Below are 23,373 nucleotides of genomic sequence, written 5' to 3' on the forward strand. Positions count from 1 at the left end.
TGTGTTCACTTTCCTATTAAAAACACTTCCCTCCTGAACCTTATTTAACCCTTTCACATATTTAAATGTTGCGATCATGTCCCCCCTTTTCCTTCTGTCCTCCACACTAGACAGACTGAGTTCATGAAGTCTTTCCTGATACGTTTTATGCTTAAGACCTTCCACCATTCTTGTAGCCCGTCTTTGGACCCGTTCAATTTTGTCCATATCTTTTTGTAGGTGAGGTCTCCAGAACTGAACAGTCTTCCAAATGTGGTCTCACCAGCGCTCTATACAGCGGGTTCACAATCTCCCTCTTCCTGCTTGTTATACCTCTAGCTATGCAGCCAAGCATCCTACTTGCTTTCCCTACCGCCCGACCACATGGCTCACCCATTTTGGGAGTGTCAGAAATCACAACCCCTAAATCCTTTTCTTCTGAAGTTTTTGCTAACACAGAACTGCCAATACAATACTCAGATTGAGGATTCCTTTTGCCCAAGTGCATTATTTTACATTTGGAAACATTAAACTGCAGTTTCCATTGCTTTGACCATCTAAGTGCCAAATTCTGCACACAGAATGAACAATAAAAGTGGGCGGCTAATTACCCCACTTAAATTACCATATTTTTTGGTGTATAAGACAGAGCTTTTCCCCACCTAAAAGACGCTGAAAATTTGGGTGCATTTTATACTCCGCGTATCGTTATTTTCCCCAGCCCTAACGAGATGCTTCCCAGCTTGCAGAATTTTTTCATTGCTACTCCAAAGTTTTTTTTTTCCAGGTAGTCCTCGATCTATGACTGACATATGGCTTAAAGAGCAAAGCAGACTCAACACAACGTTCCACAGTGGTACCTCTGCTTACGAACTTAATTCGCTCCGTGACCAGGTTCTTAAGTAGAAAAGTTTGTAAGAAGAAGCAATTTTTCCCATAGGAATCAATGTAAAAGCAAATAATGCGTGCGATTGGGGGAATCACGGGGAGGGTGGAGGCCCTGTTTCCTCCCAGGAGATTCCTAGAGAGGCCCCATGGAGGCTTCTCCCCCCCTTTTCCGGCCCCGTTTCCTCCGAGGAGATTCCTAGAGAGGCCCCATGGAGGCTTCTCCCCACCTTTTCCGGCCCTGTTTCCTCCCAGGAGATTCCTAGAGAGGCCCCATAGAGGCTTCTCCCTGCCTTTTTCAGCTCTCTTTCCTCCCAGGAGATTCCTAGAGAGGCCACACAGAGGCTTCTTCCCGCCTTTTCCGGCCCTGTTTCCTCCCAGGAGATTCCTAGAGAGGCCACACAGAGGCTTCTTCCCGCCTTTTCCGGCCCTGTTTCCTCCCAGGAGATTCCTAGAGAGGCCCCACGGAGGCTTCTCCCTGCCTTTTCCGGCCCCGTTTCCTCCCAGGAGATTCCTAGAGAGGCCCCACAGAGGCTTCTCCCTGCCTTTTCTGGCCCTGCTTCCTCCCAGGAGATTCCTAGAGAGGCCCCACAGAGGCTTCTCCCTGCCTTTTCTGGCCCTGCTTCCTCCCAGAAGATTCCTAGAGAGGCCCCACGGAGGCTTCTCCCTGGCTTTTCCAGCTGTTTCCTCCCAGGAGATTCCTAGAGAGGCCCCACAGAGGCTTCTCCCTGCCTTTTCTGGCCCTGCTTCCTCCCAGGAGATTCCTAGAGAGGCCCCACGGAGGCTTCTCCCTGGCTTTTCCAGCTGTTTCCTCCCAGGAGATTCCTAGAGAGGCCTCGCGGAGGCTTCTCCCTGCCTTTTCCGGTTACAGTTTCAGAGGCTCAGGTTTGTAAGTGGAAAATGGTTCTTGAGAAGAGGCAAAAAATTATTGAACACCCGGTTCTTATCTAGAAAAGTTTGTAAGTAGAGGTGTTCTTAGGTATAGGTACCACTGTACTTCTAAAATGGAGCTATTAAATACCCCTGAACAAGTCCTTCATGAAGAGATACAGAATTTCAGAGGAAAAACCTGAAAGAACAGAAGAAGAAGACAAGACTTACTTTAGCCCTGGCAAATCTTTAACGCTTGCTGTGATTTCTCCAGCTTCCGGAACAAACTTCTCTACCAATTCCAGAGGTCCCCAAAACGACTTATTTTGGCCCAGGAAAGTCTTCTTGGCTAAACGAAAACATTTGTCGTTTGTTTTTAAATATCTGAATGGGCATTTCAAAGTCATTTGGAACAGTGGCATTGAGTTAGAAAGGCAAACACTTTCAAAATCTCTCAATAGTGTATCTTAATTCAGACTTCCCTGATTATAAAAATCTCCAGTGACGGAGCTCCCACAAGTTCTGAAGGCAAACCTTTCCACTGGAGATTTTTAAGAAGGGATTATTATTATTATTATTATTATTATTATTATTATTATTATTATTATTATTGTTGTTCTGTCTGGGTCCCCCCAGACGCCAACACCAACCAAAAAGAGTATCCAGACACACTGGTAAAAAGCAAAGGCAGTTTATATAATTCAAAGCAAACACAGGTAACAAAAACTGTTCTTACAGACAGGAACAAGATGAAGCTTCACAGAGGTTTCACGAAGGCCAGGCAATAAAACAGGATTCTTGCTGGCAAAACCAACACTGGAGATAATAAAACCCACGCCTCCCCCAAGTCTTCCAGGCTTCTAGGCCACAAGCCAAGATCAGAGACGCCAAGAATCGAAGCAAGGTCACAGGACTCCCAGTTGATAACTCTCCACGAGACTGTAAGGGCGGGCCTGCCTTTTCAACCCTGCTGAGGAGAACCACACCCAAACCCAGCTGTTGCCAATTCAGGGATGGAAATACCTTTCTAATTGGCCCCTTCTTTGAGCTGCACGTCTCTGCCTCATGTCTATTATAGCCTGTGCGTCTTCATCCAATGAATCCAGGCTACTAGCTGGGGAGAGCCCCCCCCCGGGGGTCTCAGGCTGCTCTCCCTCCTCTTCTTCCCGATGTTCCTCTCCCCCGTCTGCCTGGTCCTCCCCCTCCTGGTCACTGTCCTCCTCCTCTGGGCATGGATCCGGCAGAGCTCCAGCCGGTCCCTGAGGAGCCTCAGGCTGAATCACAACAATTACTATTATTACTATTATTATTATTATTATTATTATTATTATTATTATTATTATTTAGATTTGTATGTTGCCCTTCTCCGAAAGTCGGAGATTGGACAAGTGATGGCGAACCTTTTTTTGGTTGGGTGCCTATAGTGCAATGCCCTTCCACACAACTCCCCCCACAAACGTGTATGTAGGCCTCACTGAAGCCTCTGGACTTCCGATAGGCCCATTGGGCCATTTTTCGCCCTTCCCAGGCTTCAGGAGAGCCTCTGAAGCCTGTGGGTGGTGAAAGACGGGCCCAACGGGCCTAGCAGAAGTTCTCAAACAAACTAGTTGTCAGGCCCAAAGTCATTATGTGAAGTCCAAGGTGGGTCTATGCCAGCCATTTCACCTAGAGGAGATTCTAGGCAATTTATAATAAATAAAAACCATAAGATGAAACATGAAAACAGTGCATACTGTATTAACACCAAAACTGATTTAAAATACAGTGATACCTTGTCTTACAAACTTAATTGGTTCCGGGACGAGGTTCTTAAGGTGAAAAGTTTGTAAGACGAAACAATGTTTCCCATAGGAATCAATGGAAAAGCGAATAATGCATTCAAGCCCAAAATTCACACCTTTTGCCAGCCGAAGCGCCCGTTTTTGTGCTGCTGGGATTCCCCTGAGGCTCCCCTCCATGGGAAACCCCACCTCCGGACTTCTGTGTGTTTGCGATGCTGCAGGGGAAACCCAGCAGTGCAAAAACGGGTGCTTTGCTGGCAACGGAAGTCCGGAGGCGGGGCATCCCAGCGGCGGCAATGGGTTTGTAAGGTGAAAATAGTTTGTAAGAAGAGGCAAAAAAATCTTAAACCCCGGGTTTGTATCTGAAAAGTTTGTATGACGAGTCATTTGTAAGACGAGGTATCACTGTACTGGTTCTTCCCCATTCATTTGATAACATTCCCACCTTGTTCCATTTAAAAGTGTATGTTAAATAATAATAATAATAATAATAATAATAATAATAATAATAATAATAATAATTTATTAGATTTGTATGCCGCCCCTCTCCGAAGACTCGGGGCGGCTCACAACAATAATAAACAGTATACAGTAAACAAATCTAATATTTAAAAGAAAGAGATATCTACAAGCCCATTGTATAAAACCATACAACACAAGCATACCATACATAAAACTATATAAGCCTGGGGGGAAATTTTATTTTATTTTTATTTATTAGATTTGTATGCCGCCCCTCTCCGCAGACTCCGCAGAAATGTTTCAATTCCCCCATGCTAAAACTAAATGCCTTAGTTGATTCCATAAACCAATAAATCAATTTTGTAGGCTTACAATTCTTATCCTATTGGGGTAGACCATCAAATAAAGTCTACTATATACATGTATATGTGGGAAACTGCCCACTACCAAGAAATGAAAAAATATACTCACTTACGGACTTTACCAATGAAAATGGACTATCCCTTTAAACCAGGAGCCTCCAAACTTGGCAATTTTATAAGACGTGCGGACTTCAACTCCCAGAATTCTTGCATAGCTGGCTGAGGAATTCTGGGAGTTGAAGTCCAAAAGTCTGAAAGTTGCCACGTTTGGAGACGCTTTGCTTTACCTATGAAAATGTCTTAGAAAACAAAGCATACTTCCCTATCTACTAGTTTAATCCAGTTTAAGGATGTGGATATAATCCCTAGAGGAGATCTAGACTCACCTTTTAAGCCGTGTTTAAGGCAGTGCTCCATGACTACAAAGAACTGCTGAAGAGGTGCATAGTCGGAGTCCAAGGTTCTCCCAAGATTTAAAGCGGATTCGATCAAGCCCTTTATGCTTAGTTTCGCCATATTCATCAGGTTCATGCGTTCATTGGCCATGACATAGTTGGGATCTGCAAGAGAGCATGCATACATGGTTTAATAAGATCGTAATTTCAATTGACTGGAAAACAAAAACTGAAGAAAACGCAGAGATAATATCTGGAATACCTAAAACAGCAGGTTAGGCTAAATAATCTTGGAAAAAGTCTATCTTCTGATGTATGATCGCTAAGCGTTGAGACTGACATGATGGAACATCAATATAAAGAATATTGTATAGGGGGTGGACAATAAAATGGAAACACCTTGCAGCTCTTCCATGGAATCCAGATTTGTGAAGCTCCCTTCGAACAGTTTTTGTGGAAACTGGGTTCTGTACGTGTCTATTGAGCTCTGCAGTGATTTTAGGAGCTGTGGTCCTGCGATCCGCTCTAACAATTCAATTCAATTCAATTCATTCATTCATTCATTCATTCATTGGATTTGTATGCCGCCCCTCTCCGGAGACTCGGGGCGGCTATCATCAATAATAAGACAGTGTACAATAATAATCCAATACTAAAAACAATTAAAAACCCATTAATATAAAAACCAAACATACATACAGACATACCATGCATAAAATTGTAAAGGCCTAGGGGGAAAGGGTATCTCAATTCCCCCATGCCTGGCGGCAGAGGTGGGTTTTAAGTAGCTTACGAAAGGCAAGGAGGGTGGGGGCAATTCTAATTTCTGGGGGGAGTTGGTTCCAGAGGGCCGGGGCCGCCACAGAGAAGGCTCTTCCCCTGCATCCCACCAAGCGGCATTGTTTAGTTGACGGGACCCAGAGAAGACCCACTCTGTGGGACCTAACTGGTCGCTGGGATTCGTGCAGCAGAAGGCGATCCCTGAGATAATTTAGAGTCCGACGGTCTCTCTCAGACAACTTCGACTTTCGACCAGACCTGTGCTTGGCTGAGGACGTTTTCCCTTCTCTTTCAAAAGCAGTCATGACTTTTGAGACATGACCTCTTGAAATGCCAAATATTCGGGCACTTTCTTTTACACTAGCGCCTGCCACTCGAGCACCAACAATTTGGCCTCTTTGAAAGTCGGAGAGGTCTGCCATTTCTAGAAGGTTATAACCAATTTCCTTAAATTTGTGTTTAAAAAAAAAGGTAGTTTAAAAAAACATCAAATAACAGAATTTTAAAAAACCATTAAAATATGTCAAGTTTTGATTGATTTGAACATGTTCAAACATTATGCCAAAAAGTCAAATGTTTCCATTTTTTTGTCCACCCCCTGTATATTGTATTGTATACTGTATATTGTATTGTATACTGCAGAAAAAACAATTGCTACCAACCTGCCTTCCATTGAGGACCTGTATACTGCATGAGTCAAAAAGAAGGCGGTGAAAATATTTACCCCTCGCATCCTGGACATAAACTATTTCAACTCCTACCCTCAAAACGTTGCTATAGAGCGCCGCACACCAAGACAACTAGACACAAGAACAGTTTTTTCCCCAAACACCATCACTCTGCTAAACAAATAACACTGTCAAACTATTTACTAAGTCTGCACTACTATTAAACTTCTCATTATTCCCATCACTCATCTCCTCCCACTAATGACTGTATGATTGTAACTTACTTGTATCCTTACAATTTATATTGACTTGTTCCTAATATGATAGGATTGCTTACTGGTATTTGTACCCTATGACAATCGTTAAGTTTTGCACTTTATGATTCTTGAGGATGCACCAAAACAAATTCCTTGTGTGTCCAATCACACTTGGTCAATAAATGCTCTATTCAGCTCTGTACTATTCTTCTATTTTATTCTATCTTTAAGAATGACAATAACCATATCTATTAAGAAGTAGTTCAAGAACGGTGAAAGTTTTTTAAAAAAATCCTTGCAGAAAATAGGAAAACTTTAAGGTAGACTTCCCAAAAAAACTGAATTTGACCAAGTCTTCCAAATTTCCACCCGGGTGGTAGAAGACAATTATATACAGTTTATTTAAATATATATATATTTATGTTTGGGTATGTATATGTTGTTTGCTTTTTAAAATATGATAGGGTTTTATGTGCTTTTTAATATTAGATTTGTTTTCGCTGGAATATTGTTTTTATTATTGTTGTGAGCCGCCTCGACTGTTCGGAGAGGGGCGGCATACAAATCTAATAAATAATAATAATAATAATAATAATAATAATCTCTCGCTACTTTGCGGTTCATCTTTTGTGGATTCGCTACTTCACGGGTTTTCAAAGGGGGCTTAAATCCATTAAATCCATTAAAATTTTTAAATCTATTAAAAATTCATAAAATTCTTCTATAGTACAGTGTTCCCTTGATTTTCAAGGGGGATGCGTTCCGAGACCGCCCGCAAAAGTCAAATTTCCACGAAGTAGAGATGCGGAGGTAAATACACTATTTTTGGCTATGAACAGTATCACAAGCCTTCCCTTAACACATTAAACCCCTAAATTGCAATTTCCCATTCCCCTAGCAACCATTTAGATTATTACTCACCATGTTTATTTATTAAAGTTTATTTAAAAAAATATTTATTAAAGGCAGACGAAAGTTTGGCAATGACACATGACGTCATCGGGCAGGAAAAACCATGGTATAGGGGAAAAACCCCGCGAAGTACTTTTTAATTAATATTTTTGAAAAACCGTGGTATAGACTTTTCGCGTAGTTCGAACCCGCGAAAATCGAGGGAACACTGTACTACTATACTCTATTAAAGAAACTAGTAGGATATCACATGTAGTTCCAGCTGAGAAACATTATAGAATGACTGTTTAATGCAAAGGGTGGGTTTTAAAAGTCCAAATACTCGTTAAATACATTTAAAAAAATTCTTTCCTCTACTTCACGGTAATTCGTTTTTCACGGGTGGTCTTGGAACGCATCCCCCGCGAAAAACGAGGCATCACTGTATACAGGTTGTCCTTGAATTTACAATTACGACAGAACCCAAAATATTCATTGCTAAGCTAGTCAGTTGTTAAATAAGTTGCATCACGTTTTATGACCTTTTTTGTTATGGTTGTTAAGCGAATCACTGCAGTTGTTAAGTAAATCTCATGGTCGTTAAATAAATCAGGCTTCTCCCATTGGCTTCAATTATCAGAACCTCTCTAGGAAAGTTGTCAGTGACAACCTAGGAACCAGTACCCTGCAACCATTGTAAACACAACCCTTGCTGGCTGCAGAATTGAAGTCCACATATCTTAATCCTGGGAGTCATCCAAAGCAGTCTCAAAATGGGTGAGCAATGTGGTCGGGCAGTAGGAAAAGCAAGTAGGATGCTTGGCTGCATAGCTAGAGGTATAACAAGCAGGAAGAGGGAGATTGTGATCCCGCTGTATAGAGCGCTGGTGAGACCCCATTTGGAATAATACTGTGTTCAGTTCTGGAGACCTCACCTACAAAAAGATATGGACAAAATTGAACGGGTCCAAAGACGGGCTACAAGAATGGTGGAAGGTCTTAAGCATAAAACGTATCAGGAAAGACTTAATGAACTCAATCTGTCTAGTCTGGAGGACAGAAGGAAAAGGGGGGACATGATCGAAGCATTGAAATATGTTAAAGGGTTAAATAAGATTCAGGAGGGAAGTGTTTTTAATAGGAAAGTGAACCCAAGAACAAGGGGGCACAATCTGAAGTTAGTTGGGGGAAAGATCAAAAGCAACGTGAGAAAATATTATTTTACTGAAAGAGTAGTAGATCCTTGGAACAAACTTCCAGCAGACATGGTTGGTAAATCCACAGTAACTGAATTTAAACATGCCTGGGATAAACATATATCCATTGTAAGGTAAAATACAGGAAATAGTATAAGGGCAGACTAGATGGACCATGAGGTCTTTTTCTGCCGTCAGACTTCTATGTTTCTATGTTTCTAAGCATCTTTGTAAGGTGACCAGACGTCCTACTTTTGGCGGGACAGTCCCGCTTTTTACCAGTTTGCCCCACAGACCGCAGAGTTTTTAAAAAGTCCCGCCTTTTTGAAAGACATACCAGACGGCGGCTTGAATGCCGGCTGGAGATTTCGTTGGAGCTGCTTGCCGTGCAATCGCGCGGCTTGAAGGGACCGGCCGGCAAGCAGCTCAGCTTCCACACTTGGGGGGCTAGGGTGGACGTGAGAGACGTTGTGGAGGCCCCGGTGACGATGCTGCTGAAGAGGCACCGACGCCACTACTCCTCAGCCTGCCTGGCTCATCGCTGAGCGGCCGATGCCACGCCCCCTCGCAGGGAGAGAGAGAGAGAGAGACAGGATGGGCGAAGCGGCCAATGAGTCTTGCGCGGCTTCCCATAGAAGCCGAAGCAGTGGATTCGCCATCATGGCCGTCTTCTTTGTCAGGCGAGAGAGCGAGAGAGTGAAAGCGAGAGGGAGCGATAGAGAGAGAGAGGGAGAGAGAGAGAGAAAGAGAGAGAGGGAGGGAGAGAGAGAGAGAAAGAGAGAGAGGGAGGGAGAGAGAGAGGGAGAGAGAGAGGGAGGGAGAGAGTGAAAGAAAGAGAGGGAGAGAAAGAGAGAAAGAGAGAGAAAGAGAGAGGGAGAGAGAGAGAGAGAAAGAGAGAGAGAGAGGGAGGGAGAGAGAAAGAGAGAGAGGGAGGGAGAGAGAGAGAGGGAGCGATAGAGAGGGAGCGATAGAGAGGGAGCGATAGAGAGAGAGAAAGAGAGAGAGGGAGAGAGAGAGGGAGCGATAGAGAGAAAGAGAGAGAGGGAGGGAGAAAGAGAAAGAAAGAGAGAGAGGGAGCGATAGAGAGAAAGAAAGAGAGAGAGGGAGAGAGAGAGAGAGAAAGAGAGAGAGGGAGAGAGAGAGTGCACTTCTCTGGCGTTCCAGAGATTTTTCAGTCGTGTCCGTGTCCCCCCCCCTGTCCCCCTGCCAGTCAATGGTGTCCTGCTTTACCAAAATTATAATCTGGTCGCTTTAATCTTTGGGACTTAATTCTGGGAGTTGAAATCCGCACATCTTCAAATTACCAAGTTTGAGAAACACTCCCAATAGAAACATGTCGTCCATTGAACATGGTCTGAATCTTCAAATTTTGGCTTTTCAATCTTTACTGCCGCACAACCCCATTAAGTATTATTATTATTATTATTATTATTATTATTATTATTATTATTAATTGGATTTGTATGCCGCCCCTCTCCGCAGACTCGGGGCGGCTAACAACAATGATAAAAAACAACATGTAACAATCCAATTTAATAAAACAACTAAAAACCCTTATTATAAAAACCAAACATACACACAAACATACCATGCATAACTTGTAATGGCCTAGGGGAAGGAATATCCTAACTCCCCCATGCCTGGCGACAAAGGTGGGTCTTGAGTAGTTTACGAAAGACAGGGAGGGTGGGGGCAGTTCTAATCTCCGGGGGGAGTTGGTTCCAGAGGGCCGGGGCCGCCACAGAGAAGGCTCTTCCCCTGGGGCCCGCCAAACAACATTGTTTAGTCGACGGGACCCGGAGAAGGCCAACTCTGTGGGACCTTACCGGTCGCTGGGATTTGTGTGGTAGCAGGTGGTTCCAGAGGTAATCTGGTCCAATGCCATGTAGGGCTTTAAAGGTCATGACCAACACTTTGAATTGTGACCGGAAACTGATCGGCAGCCAATGCAAGCCACGGAGTGTTGAAGAAAATTGGATGCAAGATAAGGAAATGTATAAAAGCCACTCAATTACATTCCAAACTATAAACCCACAAAAAAGCTTACAGGTTTCTATTATAACGTCAAGACTGTTGTCCATTTCTGCTTTTTTGCCTAGGAGTGCGGCACAAATTTTTTCCCCCCCAACTGCAAGCAGATGCTGTTTCATTTGTTTACACCCTTTTCCACAATGAACTGTGGCATATCACACACAGCCTGCATTTACATCACACATGCAACCACAAATCAGCCAATCATAATTGAGCCAACTGCTTTGGCAGGAGCTGGCTAAATGGTGAGTTGCTTTATCATTTCCATGTACAGTGGTGCCTCTACTTAAGAACTCTTCTAGATAAGAACCGGATGTTCAAGATTTTTTTGGCCTCTTCTTAAGAACCATTTTCTGCTTAAGAACCCGAGCCTGGAAAGATTTCCCAAGAAATTTTAGAGCCGGACAAAGGCCCGGACAGTTTCCTGCCACTCCCCCTTTAATCCCGGCCATCTCGGGCTTTTCTGGGCTGCCAGAGGAGCCTTTCGGTGGCGCTTAAGGAGGCTTTGGCATCCCAGAGCAAACAGAGTGTTTCCCTTTCTCTGGGCACTTGGAGAGGGAATAAACCTCTGCCAGCACCCAAAAAAAAGAAACACTCCCTTCGCTCTGGGCAGCGACTGTCATCCTCCTCTTCTTCTTCCTCCTCCTCCTCCCACCCAAATTCTGAGCTTTTATTTCTTTCCTAATGGGTTTGCACGCATTATTTGCTTTTACATTGATTCCTATGGGAAAAATTGCTTCTACTTAGGAACTTTTTTACTTAAGAACTTGGTCACGGAACGAATTAAGTTCTTAAGTAGAGGTACCACTGTATTATGTGGTAGGATGCCAAGAGTTAGTTAGTTAGTTTGTTTATTTAATTTATTTTGTCCAATAGACAATGAGGGTTTTAGTGGGTATATATCTATATACTGTACACATAGTAAAACACATGATGAAGGTTATAGAGGAGATACTCATAGTAAAATATATCTAAGAAAGAATAGAGAAGAAGATATAGTAATAGAACATATCAATGAAAGAATAGAAGAAGAGAGATAGGAATAGAAGAAAGGTATAGGAGATATAGGAGAGCAATAGGACAGGGGACAGAAGCAGTGTTCCCTCTAATTTTTTGGGGGCGTGGGCGGAAATAATAAATAAATAAATAAATAAAAATAAATAAATAAGTAAATAAGTAAGTAAGTAAGTAAATAAATAAATAAACAAATAAACAAACAAACAAACAAACAAACAAATAAAAAACCCATCCTGTTTTGTCTCAATTTCAAAATAAAATACTGTACTGTGTGTCTATAACAGTGAGCTCATAATAGGGCAACTCTATCAATATCAAAATGCCACTTAAATAGTTGAGCTAGTTTCAAACTAGATTTTGATTTTCTTTCTCTCTTCCTTACTCCCATTCTTTTTCTTTCTCTTTTCCTTCCTCTCTTTTTTCTATCTGTTTCTCTCTCTTCCTCTCTTCCTCTCTCTCTCCTTCCCTCTCACTCTTTCCCTCTCGGCTTCTGGGCAGGTTTGGAAAACTCTGAGTTGATGATGATTTTTAAGTGAGCGATTGCTCACTGCTCAGCTTAGAGGGAACTATGGACGGAAGGCACGCTAGTGATCTTGCTAACCGTTGGTATATTCACAGGGTGAGTAAGCGCTGCGAGTTACAAACAGAAGAACAGAGTTTTAGATCAGAGGATTATTAGAGTTGGAAGGGACTTTGTAGGTCATCTAGGCCAGAGGTCCCCAACCTTTTTTGCACCAGGGACCGGCATTAAGCTAGACCAGTTTTCCATGGCCCGGTGGGGGGGGGGGGGGCGCTTTGGTCATATGGGGGTGGGGTTCATTTCCTCTTTCTCTCATTCCCTCTTTCTATCCTTTCTATCTCTCACTCTTTCCTTCTCTCCCTCCCTTTCTCTCTCTTTCCTTTCTCTCATTCCCTCTTTCTATCCTTTCTATCTCTCACTCTTTCCTTCTCTCTCTCCCTTTCTTTCTCTTTCCTTTCTCTCATTCCCTCTTTCTATCCTTTCTATCTCTCACTCTTTCCTTCTCTCCCTCCCTTTCTCTCTTTCCTTTCTCTCATTCCCTCTTTCTATCCTTTCTATCTCTCACTCTTTCCTTCTCTCCCTCCCTTTCTCTCTTTCCTTTCTCTCATTCCCTCTTTCTATCCTTTCTATCTCTCACTCTTTCCTTCTCTCCCTCCCTTTCTCTCTCTTTCCTTTCTCTCATTCCCTCTTTCTATCCTTTCTATCTCTCACTCTTTCCTTCTCTCTCTCCCTTTCTCTCTCTTTCCTTTCTCTCATTCCCTCTTTCTATCCTTTCTATCTCTCACTCTTTCCTTCTCTCCCTCCCTTTCTCTCTTTCCTTTCTCTCATTCCCTCTTTCTATCCTTTCTATCTCTCACTCTTTCCTTCTCTCCCTCCCTTTCTCTCTCTTTCCTTTCTCTCATTCCCTCTTTCTATCCTTTCTATCTCTCACTCTTTCCTTCTCTCTCTCCCTTTCTCTCTCTTTCCTTTCTCTCATTCCCTCTTACTCTCTATCCTTTCTATCTCTCACTCCTTTCTCTCCCTTTCTCTCTCTTTCCTTTCTCTCATTCACTCTTTGTCTCCTGGGGCTGCCTGCGCCTGCCCTGCACCCCCCACCGCGGAGGGAAAGCATTTGGTATCGGCACCGCCAACCCCCCCTCCACGAGCAGCAAAAGCCTAAGCGGCGGGGTGCGCCCTTTGCATTTCGGCATTGGCGCTCTCCCCTCCACGAGCAGCAAAAGCCTCAGCGATGGAGCAGAAAGGCAAACGACGCGATCAGTCGCTGAGGCTTTTGCTGCTCCTGGAGGAGAGAGCGCCAATGCCGAAATGCAAAGGGCGCACCCCGCCGCTTAGGCTTTTGCTGCTCCTGGAGGGGGGGAGGATTTAATCCTCCCCGCCCCCCCGGCAGCCAAACCTCGCTGAGGCTTTGGAGTTCGGGCAATCCGACGGAGTTCCCGCTCCCACCAACGCTCTGCAGCCGCGCCAGAGCCACCACCACGAGAAAGCTTTCCAAGACCCATCAACGTCCCGCTGGAAGCTGCCCTCCCGCCAGCCGCGCCGCCCCGGAGCCCCGAAGGCTCGCAGCAGAGGGAGGCAAAGCGGCGCGCGGCAGCCACAACAAGCCCGCACTTGTTGCGCGATGGGAGCGCGAGGACGACCGCAGGCGCGACCCGGGCAGCCTTTCGACCGACTCGCTTTCGCCGCGCCCGGATAGCGGCGGCGTCTCCTGGGGCTGCCTGCGCCTGCCCTGCACCCCCCACCGCGGAGGGAAAGCATTGCCGAAATGCACCCCGCCGCTTAGGCTTTTGCTGCTCCTGGAGGGGGGGAGGATTTAATCCTCCCCGCCCCCCCGGCAGCCAAAGCTAGCTGTCAGCGGCGCCGCGGACCGGCTGAAAAACCCCAGCGGCCCGGGCCCGGTCCGCGGACCGGCGGTTGGGGACCTCTGATCTAGGCCATATTCCATTTTAGACTGATGGTTGTCAAGCACTTCTTAAAAACCTTCAGTGATGGAAGCACCAACAATTTCTGGGTGATTAATTGTTCTCACTGTCAGGAATTTTTTCCGTTTTCAAATTGTGGTGACCAAAATTGGGTGCATTATTCCAAGTGTGGTCTTACCAGGACGTTATAAAATGGTATTAAGACGTCACATGTTCTTGATTCTATCCCTCTGTTAAGGCATTGCCTGTTGTAATTACCTGTTGTAAAGGTATTTGGAGTAGAATGAGATATGTACCTGCTGTGTGCGAATAAGAGATGTATTATGGACTGTATTATAATTACTGTGTAATATTATGGGGATATTGTATATCTTGTAAATAATACCTTTATCTATCTATCTATCTATCTATCTATCTATCTATCTATCTATCTATCTATCTATCTATCTATATATCTACAGTATCTATCTATCTATCTATCTATCTATCTAATCTATCTATCTATCCATCATCTATCTATCTATCTATCTATCTATCTATCTATCTATCTATCTATCTATCTATCTTATCTATCTATCTATCTATCTATCTATCTATCTATCCATCCCTACCTACCTACCTACCTACCTACCTACCTATCAGATTTGTACGCTGCCCCTCTCCGAAGACTCAGGGCGGCTCACAACAGCAATAAAAACAATATAGCAGTGGAACAAATCTAATATTAAAAACATATTTAATTTATGAGAATTTACTATATGCTGCTCTGTATTATTGACTGCCTGTGACCGCAGCCCAACCGCCCAAGACTTCCGACCTGCCCAGAGGTGTCCCGGTAAACAGATAAGTGCAATCCCTCACTGGTGACGTCACCAGTGAATCGCCACTGGTTCGGGCGATCTGGTCCGAACCGAGAGGACCCCAACCCTAATCTGGTTGGTTATGACCTATAAAGCCCTTCATGGCATCGGACCAGAATATCTCCGGGCCCATCTTCTGCCATATGAATCCCAGCGACCGATTAGGTCCCACAGAGTTGGCCTTCTCCGGGTCCCGTCGATGATCAATGTTGTCTGCCGGGCCCCGGGGAAGGGCCTTCTTTGTGGTGGCCCCGACCCTCTGGAATCAACTCCCCCCCCCGGAGATCAGGACGGCCTCCACCCTCCTCACCTTTCGCAAACTTCTTAAAGCCCACCTTGATTCCCCCGGGCCATTCCGTTTTATGCATGGTATGTTTGGGATGTTTGATTGTTTTTACACTAAGGGTTTTAAACTGTTTAAATACAGTGATACCTCGTATTACGAACTTAATTGGTTCTGGGATGAGGTTTGTAAAGTGAAAAGTTTGTAAGACAAAACAATGTTTTCCATAGGAATCAATGGAAAAGCGATTAATGCGTGCAAGCCGAAAATTCACCCCTTTTGCCAGCCGAAGCGCCCTTTTTTGCGCTGCTGGGATTCCCCTGAGGCTCCCCTCCATGGGAAACCCCACCTCCAGACTTCCGTGTTTTTGTGATGCTGCAGGGGAATCCCAGCAGTGGAATCCCAGCATTGGAAAAACGAGTGCTTCGCTGGCAACGGAAGTCCGGAGGTGAGGTTTCCAGCGAGGGGAGCCTCAGCGAAATTGCAGCATCGCAAAAACATGGAAATCCTTGAAACCCCACCTCTGGACTTCCGTATTTTTGTGATGCTGTGATTTCGCTGAGGCTCCCCTCGCTCACGAAACCCCACCTCTGGACTTCCATTGGCAGCGAAGCACCCGTTTTTGCACTGCTGGGATTCCCCTGCAGCATCGCAAAAACACGGAAGTCCGGAGGTGGGGTTTCCCATGGAGGGGAGCCTCAGGGGAATCCCAGCAGTGCAAAAACAGACGCTTCGCTGGCAACAGAAGTCTGGAGGCGGGGCATCCCAGTGGCGGCGGCTTGGGTTTGTAAGGTGAAAATAGTTTGGAAAAAGAGGCAAAAAAATCTTAAACCCCGGGTTTGTATCTCGAAAAGTTTGTAAGACGAGGTATCACTGTAATTGGATTTGTACTATTTTATTTATTTATCTATCTATCTATCTATCTATCTATCTATCTATCTATCTATCTATCTATCTATTTATTGGATTTGTATGCCGCCCCTCTCCAGAGACTCGGGGCGGCTAACAGCGACAATAAAACAGTGTACAATAGTAATTTGGTATTAGAAATGATTAAAAATCCATTAATATAAAAACCAAACATACATACATACATACTATGCATAGAATTGTAAAGGCCTAGGGGGAAAGAGGATCTCAATTCCCCCATGCCTGGCGGCAGAGGTGGGTTTTAAGTTGTTTACAAAAGGCAAGGAGGGTGGGGGCAGTTCTAATCTTTGGGGGGGAGTTGGTTCCAGAGGGCCGGGGCCGCCACAGAGAAGGCTCTTCCCCTGGGTCCCGCCAGGCGACATTGCTTAGTTGACTATGCTTTATTGTTGTGAGCAGCTCCGAGTCTACGGATAGGAGCGGCATACAAATCTAATAAATAAATAAATAAATCTGCATATATTAACCTTTAGAGCAGTGTTTCCCAACCTTGGCAACTTGAAGATATCTGGACTTCAACTCCCAGAATTCCCCAGCCAGCATTCGCTGGCAGGGGAATTCTGGGAATTGAAGTCCAAATATCTTCAAGTTGCCAAGGTTGGGAAACACCGCTTTAGAGGACACAGGTATGTAGCATCAACATACAGAACGCATTTTATTTCTATTTATTTTATTAAATTTAATGGAAAATGTGCTCCTTCCAACGGGGACCGACAGTAACTCAGAAATAAAATAAATAAATGGAGGTATGGGTGCATATTAAAGGATGCGATGGACACGGACCACATTGAAGAGAAAATGTGTGGGTTTTTAACCGAGGAAAACGCAATAACAAGGTGGGCACAGATATGCATGTGGGACCCCTCGAGTGACAGCCCCTGGAAAGCAGCGTGCGACGACCAGCTCAAAAGACGACAAAAGCCATGGCAAAATGGAATGGGAAGAAAAGCAGGAAGATGTCGGTGTGGCACGCACCTTCTGTATCATCGCGCAATTGCTCCACCAAATCTGTCAAATCCTCCCAAGAGTCTTTGCAAACAGCAAAACAAAAAAGGGGGAAAAGAAAAGAAAAAATAAAATGTCATGGAGGCCAATGATACAAAGAAAAGACTGAAGGAGGAGGGAGTAAAAATCAAGGCAGAGAAACAAACAACAGAGAGAGAAGGAGGGTGCTATACAGGAAACACACTGGAATTAGCGAAGGTTGGAAGTCTGGAAAAAAATCGTTAATTACGATACTGCATAATAACACAGAGCACTAAAGCGATCAGAAAGAACGATTTTTTTTTTAACGGAGTCAAAAAAAAAAAAGAATATGAATGTCACGTGATTTACATTTGGATGTTTGACAACCGACTCACGTTTATGACAGTTACAGCGTCCCTGGATTCGGAGGACCACCTTTTGTGACCGTCCAGCAAGCAAAGTTCAATGGGGAAACCCGGTTCGGTTAACAACCAGGTTACTCATTCAACAACCGCGATGATTCACTTAACAAACACGTCAGGAAAAGTCACAAAAGGGGGCCAAGATTCACTTAACAAGTTTTTAACTTAGCAGCGAACATTCTGGGCGGTTTTCGTCAAATGTTTTTTGCTTCCGTGCATGCAGGGATGCAAAAAAATTGCCAAAATCTCCCGCGAATGTGCAGAAGCCAAATATCACTGTGACGCGCGCCCGCTGGTCTCGCAGATCTGCGTGCACATCAGCACATAGAAGATTGACTGCAGAAAAAGACCTCATGGTCCATCTAGTCTGCCCTTATACTATTTCCTGTATTTTTATCTTAGGATGGATCTATGTTTATCCCAGGCATGTTTAAATTCAGTTACTGTGGATTTACCAACCACGTCTGCTGGAAGTTTGTTCCAAGGATCTACTACTCTTTCAGTAAAATAATATTTTCACATGTTGCTTTTGATCTTTCCCCCAACTAACTTCAGATTGTGTCCCCTTGTTCTTGTGTTCACTTTCCTATTAAAAACACTTCCCTCCTGAACCTTATTCAACCCTTTAACATATTTAAATGTTTCGATCATGTCCCCCCTTTTCCTTCTGTCCTCCAGACTATACAGATTGAGTTCATGAAGTCTTTCCTGATATGTTTTATGCTTAAGACCTTCCACCATTCTTGTAGCCCGTCTTTGGACCCGTTCAATTTTGTCAATATCTTTTTGTAAGTGATCAAATCAAATCAAATCAAAACTAAATAGCAAACTTCTGATCTGTGGTTAGGGGGACCTTTGCACAGGTTCGCCTTGTGCACCAATTGCGTTCCTACTTGGATCAGGAGGTTCTTCTCACAGTCACTCATGCCCTTATCAGCTCACGGTTAGATTACTGAGACGCACGCTACATGGGGCTACCCCTGAACGGCGTTCGGAGACTACAGTTGGTCCAGAACGCAGCCGTGTGAGTTGTTATGAGTGCACCTAGGTACACCCATGTTACGCCAATCCTCCGCGGACTGCACTGGCTCCCGATCGGTGTCTGGGCACAATTCAAGGTGTTGGTTGTTACCTTTAAAGCCCTACGTAGCTTAGGGCTAGACTATCTAGTCCTCAGAGAGGCGTGGCATACAAATCTAATAAATAATAATAATAATAATAATAATAATAATAATAATAATAATATATTAGATTTATTGGATTTATATGCCGCCCCTCTCCGTAGACTCGGGGCGGCTCACAACATTGGTAAAAAACAATACATAGTAACAAATCTAATATTTAGCAATCTAAATTACAGTTTTAAGTTAAAAAATCCAAAAGAAACCTCAATATATAAAAAACAAGCACACAATCGAATCATACACAGAAACTACACGGGCAAGGGGGAGATGTTTCAATCCCCCCATGCCTGACGACAGAGGTGGGTTTTTAAGAGCTTGCAAAAGGCAAGGAGGGTGGGGGCAACTCTGATATCTGGGGGGAGCTGGTTCCAGAGGGTCGGAGCCACCAGAGAAGGCTCTTCCCCTGGGTCCCGCCAGACGACATTGTTTAGTCGACGGGACGCAGAGAAAACCCACTCTATGGGACCTAACCGGCCGCTGGGATTCGTGCGGCAGAAGGCGGTCCCGGAGATATTCTGGTCCGATGCCATATAGGGCTTTATAGGTCATAACCAACACTTTGAATTGTGACCTGAAACTGATCGGCAACCAATGCAGACTGCGGAGTGTTGGAGTAACATGGGCATATTTAGGAAGGCCCATGATAGCTCTCGCAGCTGCATTCTGCACGATCTGAAGTTTCCGAACATTCTTCAAAGGTAGCCCCATGTAGAGAGCGTTACAGTAGTCGATCTTTTTTTATTTTTTTTAAATTATTATTATTATTATTATTATTATTATTATTATTATTATTATTAAGCCGGGGTGAGTCAGGGTGGCGCAGCAGGTAGAGTGCTGTAGTGCAGGCCACTGAAGCTGACTTGTAGATCTGAAGGTCAGCGGTTCAAATCTCATCACCGGCTCAAGGTTGACTCAGCCTTCCATCCTTCCAAGGTGGGTAAAATGAGGACCCCGATTGTGGGGGCAATAGCCTAGCTCTGTTAAAAAAGTGCTATTGCTAACATGTTGTAAGCCGCCCTGAGTCTAAGGAGAAGGGCGGCATAAAAATCGAATAAATAAAATAAAATAAATAAATAAATAATAATAATAATAATAATAATAATAATTATTATTATTATTATTATTATTATCTACGAGACCGCCTCCTACCACATAGCTCCCAGCGACCGATATACTACTTAAAACAGATGGTTATCCAACATCGTCTTTAAAACTTCCATTTAAAAAAAAACACCAAACTTTTGAATGTCCTACTTTTTTAAAAAAGAACGGTTCAAAGCATTTTTAATATCAGATAAGTTGCACTCTTTAAAATAGCGTTTGATTTTTCCATCTTGCAACGTTTCCCATAAAAGGCCATTCTTGATTAGGTAATTCTGTGAACTTACTGTTACCTCTTAGCTGTTTTTAACTGAGAATCACATGGTGGTAAATAATTAACCACTCTCAGGCGTATAATAGGACTTTGCACCATCTAAATATTGAAAAATGTGTTTTTTATTGTGAAAGAAGATTGGAAAATATTTTTTTTCCCCTTATTAATTTTTAAACCTGCCACCTCTCCATATTCTTTTATTTCCCCCATTAAATATTCCCCTGCTTCTATCGGATCATCTATTATAAAGACTAGATCAGTGTTTCCCAACCTTGGCAATTTGAAGATATCTGGACTTCAACTCCCAGAATTCCCCAGCCAGCATTCGCTGGCTGGGGAATTCTGGGAGTTGAAGTCCAGATACCTTAAAGTTGCCAAGGTTGGGAAACACTGGACTAGATCATCTGCCTATGCCTGGACTTTAAACCTGTGATCTTTGGATTTATTTGGTTTAGCATTGTTTCAACAGATAGTATGTATAATAGTGTCAACCCCTAACCCCCAACATTTTTCCCTTAGACTATCAACAATTGACCTCTCCAGGTTCCTAAGAGGCCAGTAAGGGGCGTACATAAGTGCACTAGTGTGCCTTTCGTCCCCTGTCCAATTGTCTTTCCTTTATCTCATATATCATATATATTTTCTTCCTTTCATGTATTTTCTCCTCTATTTTTACATATTATCTTTATATATATTACTTCATGTCTATTCTCTTCCATATGTATTGTGTATTGGACAAATAAATAAATAAAAATAAAATAAAATAAAATAAAAATAAAATAAAAATAAAAAAATAAAATAAAATAAAAATAAAATAAAAATAAAAAAATAAAATAAAAATAAAATAAAAATAATAAAATAAAATAAAATAAAAATAAAATAAAATAATGAAGATAACGGACAACCTTGACGTACACCTCTCCAGATTTGAAATGATTCTGTTAAATCCCCATTAATCATGATTTTTGCGGATTGTGTATGATATTTTGTTTGCATCATTTGAATAAATTTAGGGCCAAATTTCATTTTTTGCAAATGTTCGAACATAAATTCCCATCTCAAATTATCAAATGCTTTCTCCGCGTCTAGGAACGTAAGAGCCATTTGTTTCTTGGGGAAGATTGGAAAATAATACAGTGAGGGTCCTGAGTTTCCTTCCATTTTTCATGGCTGAGCAAAACCTACATAGCTGGTCATTATTATTATTATTATTATTATTATTAAGCCGGGGTGAGTCAGGGTGGCGCAGCAGGTAGAGTGCTGTAGTGTAGGCCACTGAAGCTGACTTGTAGATCTGAAGGTCAGCGGTTCAAATCTCATCACCGGCTCAAGGTTGACTCAGCCTTCCATCCTTCTAAGGTGGGTAAAATGAGGACCCCGATTGTGGGGGCAATAGCCTAGCTCTGTTAAAAAAGTGCTATTGCTAACATGTTGTAAGCCGCCCTGAGTCTAAGGAGAAGGGCGGCATAAAAATCGAATAAATAAAATAAAATAAAATAAATAAATAAATAATAATAATAATAATAATAATTATTATTATTATTATTATTATCTATGAGACCGCCTCCTACCACATAGCTCCCAGCGACCGATATACTACTTAAAACAGATGGTTATCCAACATTGTCTTTAAAACTTCCATTTAAAAAAAAACACCAAACTTTTGGATGTCCTACTTTTTTAAAAAGAACGGTTTAAAGCATTTTTAATATCAGATAAGTTGCACTCTTTAAAATAGCAAAATTCACTTAACATATGTTTCGCTTAGAAGCAGAAGTGTTGGGTTCCATGGTTGTCATAAGTCGTGGACTACCTGTATTGAGATGAGGTCACAGATAAACCTCCAAGTGGCCTCAACAACTCTCAGAGAGATTGCTAACCAAATGGCCGCAAGGAATATAAATCCCCCCATTCCCTGCCAATCAGTCAGAACTGAAGAAGCTTCTTGAATGAGAAGCAAAACAACTTCAAGGAAAAACAAAGAACGTATAGTGGCCTCTTGAAAGAGCACCACTGGGAAAGCCAGACCGGACACCAACTGAGACGGAACCTGTGCTTCATATGTCTAGGCCAGAGATGCGAATCAACAAAGAAAATGACTTGGCTACTCTCTGTGAAAGTAAAAGAACAAGAAACAGCCTCAGTTAACTTTGAATTTTATGCAGAAGATCACCCTGGAATGGGCTCAGGTAACACAAGGTTGCCCATTGTGATAACTGTCAGAACAGCAGGTGGCTTTCACAACTGTGAATGTTACACTGGGGCATGATATTGGAAAAAGAAGAAGAAGGAAGAAGAAGAGGAAGAGGAAAAAGAAGAAGAGGAGGAGGAGGAGGAGGGAAAGAAAAGGAGGAGGAGAAGGAGAAGAAGAAAAAGAAGAAGAGGAGGTGGAGGAGAAGAACGAGGAGGAGGAAGAGGAGGAGGAGGAGGAGAAAAAGAAGAAGACAAGGAAGAGGAGGAGGAGGAGGAAGAGGAGGAGGAAGGAGGAGGAGGAGAAGAAAAAGAAGAGGAGGAGGAGGAGGAGGAGAAGAAGAAGAGGAGGTGGAGGAGAAGAAGGAGGAGGAGGAGGAAGAGAAAAAGAAGAGGAGGAGAAGAAGGAGAAGGAGAAGAAGGAGGAAGAGAAGAAGGAGGAAGAGGAGGAGAAGGAGAAGAAGAAGAGGAGGAGAAGAAGGAGAAGAAGAGGAGGTGGAGGAGGAGGAGAAGGAGAAGAAGGAGGAAGAGGAGGAAAAAAAAGGAGGAGGAAGAGGAGGAGGAGGAGGGAGGAGGAGGAGGAGGAGAAAAAGAAGAGGAGGAGAAGAAGGAGAAGGAGGAGAAGAAGAAGAAGAAGAAGAAGAAGAAGAAGAGAAGAAGAAGAAGAAGAAGACTAAGAAGAAGAAGGTTTTTGCTTTGTTTCAAAATAGAAGTTGTGATCAAAAGCAGTCCCTACAGGCCTAATGAGAGAACTAAATTCAAATCACCTTCACCAGATGCTTCCTGCTTTTAAAATGAAACCTTTGAACGAGAGATTAAATAATACTCTTTTACTGTGTATTTCCTATATCCGTTATAATAATCCCTTGTCCCTTATAATTTCCTACTTATCTCCTGTCCCGTCAAAACAGACCACCACGTATTATCTCTAAAATGTCCCAAATGACACATTATCTATTTACAACATCTAAACTTTAAACCATATCATTCCTTTCATAATCCATAAGTGGCATAGACTTCTTTTTAAGACCTTGGAAATCTTCTAGTCCAGGGACAGGCAAAGTTGGTTCTTCTATGACATGTGGACTTCAACTCCCAGAATTCCTGAGCTAGCATGACTGGCTCAGGAATTCTGGGAGTTGAAGTCCACAAG

At 43.2% G+C, this 23,373-nt stretch overlaps 1 protein-coding gene across 9 annotated transcripts in view; it reads right to left on the bottom strand.

Annotated features, from left to right (window-relative positions):
• The window catches only part of RUFY3 (RUN and FYVE domain containing 3), a 73,910-nt gene that overhangs the window by 36,094 nt on the left and 14,443 nt on the right, over window positions 1-23,373 (bottom strand). For all 9 annotated transcript variants that reach the window (XR_011559569.1, XM_070756894.1, XM_070756891.1 and 6 more), the window contains exons 2-3: window positions 4,726-4,899; window positions 1,966-2,083 (exon numbers count right to left, since the gene is read on the bottom strand). Coding sequence is in view for 8 of the 9 variants with exons in the window: in XM_070756894.1 (XP_070612995.1) it covers window positions 1,966-2,083; window positions 4,726-4,899 (292 nt within the window). In the remaining variant the exon portion in view is untranslated. The remainder of the gene's footprint in view (window positions 1-1,965; window positions 2,084-4,725; window positions 4,900-23,373) is intronic.

This window comes from Erythrolamprus reginae, chromosome 7 (genome assembly GCF_031021105.1).
Source record: "Erythrolamprus reginae isolate rEryReg1 chromosome 7, rEryReg1.hap1, whole genome shotgun sequence".
NCBI classification, from domain to species: domain Eukaryota; kingdom Metazoa; phylum Chordata; class Lepidosauria; order Squamata; family Dipsadidae; genus Erythrolamprus; species Erythrolamprus reginae.